Source organism: Asparagus officinalis, chromosome 1 (genome assembly GCF_001876935.1).
Source record: "Asparagus officinalis chromosome 1, Aspof.V1, whole genome shotgun sequence".
NCBI lineage: Eukaryota > Viridiplantae > Streptophyta > Magnoliopsida > Asparagales > Asparagaceae > Asparagus > Asparagus officinalis.
In genome coordinates, this window is record NC_033794.1 from 81,679,465 (window position 1) to 81,685,188 (window position 5,724).

At 40.3% G+C, this 5,724-nt stretch overlaps 1 protein-coding gene across 1 annotated transcript; it reads left to right on the plus strand.

Moving 5' to 3' along the window:
* On the plus strand, positions 3,127–4,904 carry LOC109826695 (UDP-glycosyltransferase 73C6-like). The gene has a single exon (XM_020393715.1). The coding sequence runs from the start codon at positions 3,332–3,334 to the stop codon at positions 4,796–4,798; it is 1,467 nt and encodes a 488-aa protein (XP_020249304.1). The 5' UTR covers positions 3,127–3,331; the 3' UTR covers positions 4,799–4,904.

Sequence of the window (5,724 nt, forward strand, 5' to 3'; positions counted from 1 at the left end):
TCGACCGAGAGAATTTCCGGTCGACCGAAATTTACGTCGGTCGACCGCCAGCTCTAAACCCTCATTATCTGAGCTTTTGAGCTTAGCGGTCGACCGGACCGGTCAACCGCCGAGGTGTCAGAACCTGTGTAACGGCTAGTTTTTCTGTCTGTTTTCAAACTGGGTATTTGGTCTTTTTTCTTACTTTCTGCTGTTGTATTGGGGTGCTATATATACCCCATTGCTGTTCTTCCTCTCTACAACTAAGAAATCCAAGTTTGGTGTTTAACAAGTTATTAATCGGCGTTTAAGAGCTGTTTAAAGAGTTTTTCATCTAAATCTGTATTTCAAAGAATAAGTTTTCTACAACAGAAGAGGCTTTCAAACCCTATGAATCAATCATTATCTTACTCAGCTCTTCGTTGTTCATCTGACGAAAGTGTTTCCTAAACTCATTTCGCTATGAAAGTTATAATTATCTAACTTTCATTTGATAAGCTATAATTCATTGAGATATTTATATTTATTGATTTCATATCCACCTATTTCACCAACGACACATATTTGAGCTTGATATTCTCGAATATTAATATTGTGGGTTGTAGCTGTGGGATTCTAGTAGATCGGTGAGGCTTAATATTGTGTTCCACTCTGTTATTGAGACACAAATCATTGTATTGACACATTTATTTGTGAGATTCAATTGTAACACAACTTGTGACACCGAGAGAAGTGTGGAGGAGAGAAGAGACGGGGTCAAATCCAATAGGAGTGGCGTCGATTGGAACGAACCTAAGGGGAGAGGTTGTATAATCGAGCACGTTGAGGAGGAGGAACACGGCTAACCGGGTTCCTACACTTAGTGTATAAAAGTGGATTGGTTGAGTGATTGGGTGTAGTGGAGAGTTTTCGGTGAAACTTGTAAACGCGAGTGTGTAGAAGTTCCGGCTTCAAACGCGGATTGTGATAGTGGACTATCTCCCTCGAGGTGAAGGACGAGACCGTAGTCTGGGGACCCGAGGGAACCTCGTGAGACATATCGTGTGTTTATGTGTTTTGGTTGCCGTACATATTATTCATCTTTATTTGCTGCATATTCATATCATATTTATTCTTGCAAGAACAAATTAATCAACCACCAATTTAAATTGCTATTAATTGGGATTAAGATTAGCATAAGACTCCTAATCACCCCCCCCCCCCCCCTCTAGGGTCTAACAGTTCTTGAGTGTGAGTTAAATTGAGTTCTCATCCATTGTAAAGAATAAAACTTTGTAATTGAGCATTCATTATGAGATCACTTTGTAATATACTTGTACACCGAGAGAAATGTGTGGTGACAGATGAAGTCGATTCCAAGAGGAGTGACGTCGGTAGTAGAGCCAAGAGAGAGGTTGTAAAACCGAGCACTTTAGGCAGATGGCACGGGCTAGGCCAACACATAGAGGGTGTAGAGTGTGATTGTAAGAGTATGAATTGTAAAAGTTTTTGGTGAGCTAGAAAACCGATTGTGAGGTGTAAATGTTTTGGGTGAACATCAAAAACCCGTTGTGATAGTGTATTCTCCCCGGGAGCGGGGAGCGGGGAGCGGAGACGTAGGTCAGAAGGACCGAATTACGTGATCATATTGTGTGTTTGAGTTTGTCTTGTCGTATTATTTGTGCTCATTGCTTATTCCATTCTATATCGCTATTGCCTCATGTTTATATCGCCCTTAGTTTTATTGCATATCATTGCTCATATATCTTGTTGTATATCATAATTTCTAGGATATTGTTAATAAGCTTTAATTTGACATTAATATTGGATTAGATTAGCAAATACCCTATTCACCTCCTCTAGGGTAATTTCACGCTATACCTTGCGGTCTTCATCCAATGATGTATTCAAAGGCAAAGCCTTCGCGAATATCCTTGTGAACATAGGAGTCCTTGTTGGACTTCCACTAAAGATATAGAATTCCAAATTACCAAATAAACAATAGGACTTAATCCAATTGGCCAAATAGAACCCCAACTAACCAAAGAAAAACATGTGCACCCTAGCACTTACAGCAACATGTTTTCGGTTAAACTCCGTAGACAAAGTGAGAGATAATTCGGATTCGGTTAAACGGATTTGAGTCGCACCACAACTGACCATCTTTTCTCTTTCGAGCATAAAGATGCATGTTGAGGGGACTAGGGAGGCCGAATTGGTGTCTGATGGTGTAGTGGCCCATACTAGTGATGATTTGGAGAGGTTAGATTGCTAAAGATACCGAAAACTACCGGGATAAAGGTTTGGACTATTGGGCTGTTGACTCTTTTCAATAGAGATGTCGGAGATAAGATCGGTAGGAGGAACATGGCCTCTATTAACATGGATCAGTGCTTGAGGTGGCTTGGCTCATTGAAACCATGCATCTTTCAGAACAAAAATTTTCTCTACACGTTTCTGATTTCTTTGATCACTGACTGTAGATAGAAATTTTTCATCAAAGAACATCACATATCACAGATATTTTTCAGTCTGTTTTACTTGTGCTGTGACAAATTCATAAAGTACTTTCCTCTGCATATACAACAAGTATGAAGTTCTACAAGGAGTTATCCTTAGAAAACAATGGAAAGAAACCAGAATTTAAGATATATGGTCTACAGCAACTAGGAAAGATATTCGTTGGAAAGAAACAAGTTAGAATCGTATGCAGAAGCATTCAACCCTACAATGCCAAACCAAATTGGACATGAATTGCTTGCATCATTGCATACATCACTAGTTTCCATATTATTCTACTCCCATGCTGGTCCTGGGGTTGTATTCTTGGTTCCACCTCTTACTATAAAATATCAGACTTCAACATATGGTTAATTGATGTATATCTCCTGTAGTAACTTACTACCCCTCTGGGTTTATTTCTGCAGATAGAACCCTGAGTGAAATTTTTGTGTGCGTATATATTTTACCCTTTAGGGGGTCTATTTGTCAAAAGCCAATTTTCTCTTTCTACCAGAGGGTAAAAGAGAAAAAAATTCACTCAAGCGTTCTACCAGAAGTTAAACCTTCAAGATATCATTACTGGGTCTCCTTAGCATTATTGTTCCTGGATAAAACTTCTGAAGGTGCAAGATTGCTAGCAAATAGGAAAGAAGCACTAGGAAAGAAACAAACTAGAACAGTGCACAAAAGCGTTCAAGTCTACAATGTTTTCGATAATCCATATTGGATAGAAATTGCTTGCATAATGGCATACGTCACCATTCCTCAACTATCGAACCTCTCCATCTGTATATAAGAGAATAGAGTAAATATTACTGTCAAGCGTCTTTTGTCCTCTCATTCGCTCTTGAAACCCACAAACTTACTCAAAATGACCATCCAAATACCCTGTAATGTCTCTGATACAAAGCCTCACTTTGTGTTGGTTCCTTTAATGGCACAAGGCCATATGATCCCCATGATCGACATCGCACGACTCCTAGCCAGTCACGGTGCCATCGTCACCCTCATCACAACCCCCGCCAACGCTGCGCGTATAAGCACCACAATCGACAAGATCGAGCGGGCAGGCTTACCTGTCAATTTCGTGCCTCTCAAGTTCCCAAGTGCCGAAGTTGGTTTGCCAGAAGGTTTAGAAAACATCGATATGCTTCCTTCTCGCGACCAACTCAAGAACTTCTTCGATGCAATTTGTATGCTTCGTGACCCCCTCATTCTCCACCTACGAGCCTATAAGCCTCTTCCTACTTGCATCATCTCCGATAACATTCACTATTGGACTCGAGATGTAGCCAAGGAGTTTAACATACCAAGACTCACGTTTCATGGGATGGGATGCTTTGCTCTCCTTTGTATCAAGAACGTGCGAGACCACGAGATTGAGGCAAAGATAATCGATGGGAATGAAACTTTTGTTGTACCGGGCTTGCCAATGAGGATAGAAATAATGAGGGCTCAAGTGCCAGGCTTCTTCTCGATGCCTAGCATGGATAAGCATCGTGAAGAGCTAAGGGCAACCGAGTTGGCATCTGATGGTGTTGTGGTAAATAGTTTTGATGATTTGGAGACTATATATCACGACCAATACCAAAGTGCTATAGGGAAGAAGGTTTGGAACATTGGACCGCTGTCCCTCTACAATGGAGATGTTGTCGATGTGACTGCGAGGGGGAACAAAGCCTCCATTGATGAAGAACGGTGCTTGATGTGGCTTGACTCAATGAAACCAAGCTCTGTAGTTTACGTTAGCTTTGGCAGTCTCGCTCGTACAATCCCTTCGCAGCTAATTGAGATAGGCCTAGCCTTGGAGGCTTCAAATTGTCCGTTCATCTGGGTGATCAAAGCTGGAGAGAGGTTTTCGGAGGTTCAGGAATGGCTCTCTGAATTTGAAAAAAGGACAAGGAATCGAGGTCTTATAATTAGAGGATGGGCCCCGCAAGTGATGATTCTATCACATCTTGCAGTTGGAGGATTCATGACACACTGTGGATGGAATTCGACGTTGGAATCTATATCAGCCGGTGTCCCTATGATAACATGGCCTCACTTTGCCGAACAATTTCTAAACGAGAAAATGATAGTGGAAGTATTGAAAATTGGTATATCTGTGGGTGTCAAGATCCCTACAATATGGGGTATGGATACTGATGATGTATCAGTGAAGAAGGAGGATGTAGAGAAAGCAGTAAGAAGTTTGTTTGAAGGTGATGAAGCTGAAAAGAGGAGACAGAGAGCAAAGGAGTTTGCAGAAAAGGCCCAAAAGACAGTGGAAGAAGGAGGGTCTTCTTACGCAAACTTAACGCACTTGGTGCAGTATATCAAAGCAAGAACTGCGTAGAGGAAGAGAATGTTGAGCAGAGACAATGGCTACTGCTTTGAATGCTTTGCATTCTTATGATTTATGATTCTCTATCTTGGAAGTCAATAAGATGCAATTTAGTAAATATGATCCCCCTCTATTGAATTTGACAATAGCTGTGTTACAAGGTTCATAAGATTTTAGATTTCCGAGTATCACTTGTGCCAATTTACAGTCTTCTTTAACAATAGCTAAAGTAACCTGTTTCTCGATGAACTTTCCAATATCTCTGTCACAGTTAGTCATAGAATTCAAAGAAAGCATGTTGGAAAATTCAGTTTCCAAGTACCTTAAGCCTTTCAGTGTTTGATTCATAGTAGAATATTTCAAATATTGCAGTCTGCGTTTAATCACTAAGAAATTTGGTAGTAAATATGTAGTCAAAGAAAAGGAAGATGCATATATGCCTTCTCAGTTCTAAAATTGGTCCCTACAAGGAAAATGAACCCATGAATCTGGATACATGAAGAGAATTCTTCTGTGTTTCCTTTTAGCATACACTAGGAGAAGACTTTGGTTCTAAATCTAATAAATATACTTAGAAATAGAATGAAGGTCTTTTATGTTGTGCTCAGCGGAAATTTCAGCAGCACTTCTGGTGCACAACAAGAGAGTAAGAACACAACTAAATCCCTGTTTCACAAAGGAAACAAGAATCGAAAGTGATATATCTCAACAAAGTGGGATATACACTATTCCTCTCACCAGTTCTAGGACTGACTTGTCGAGAGAACCTAACAAGCTATTACAAATCACAGCAAGACAAATGAATTTTACGTGGTTCGGCAAGTTGTCTACGTCCACGGGGCAAGGAGGGGGAAAATCTACTATTAGAGAGAAAGAGAAAACAAATAGGATTTACAATCACACAAGGTATCACAAATAAAACCCTCAAACAATCTCTC

Bases quoted from the DNA above. Each gene is read 5' to 3' on its own strand.
- LOC109826695 (XM_020393715.1), top strand. From the start codon at position 3,332: ATGACCATCCAAATACCCTGTAATGTCTCTGATACAAAGCCTCACTTT.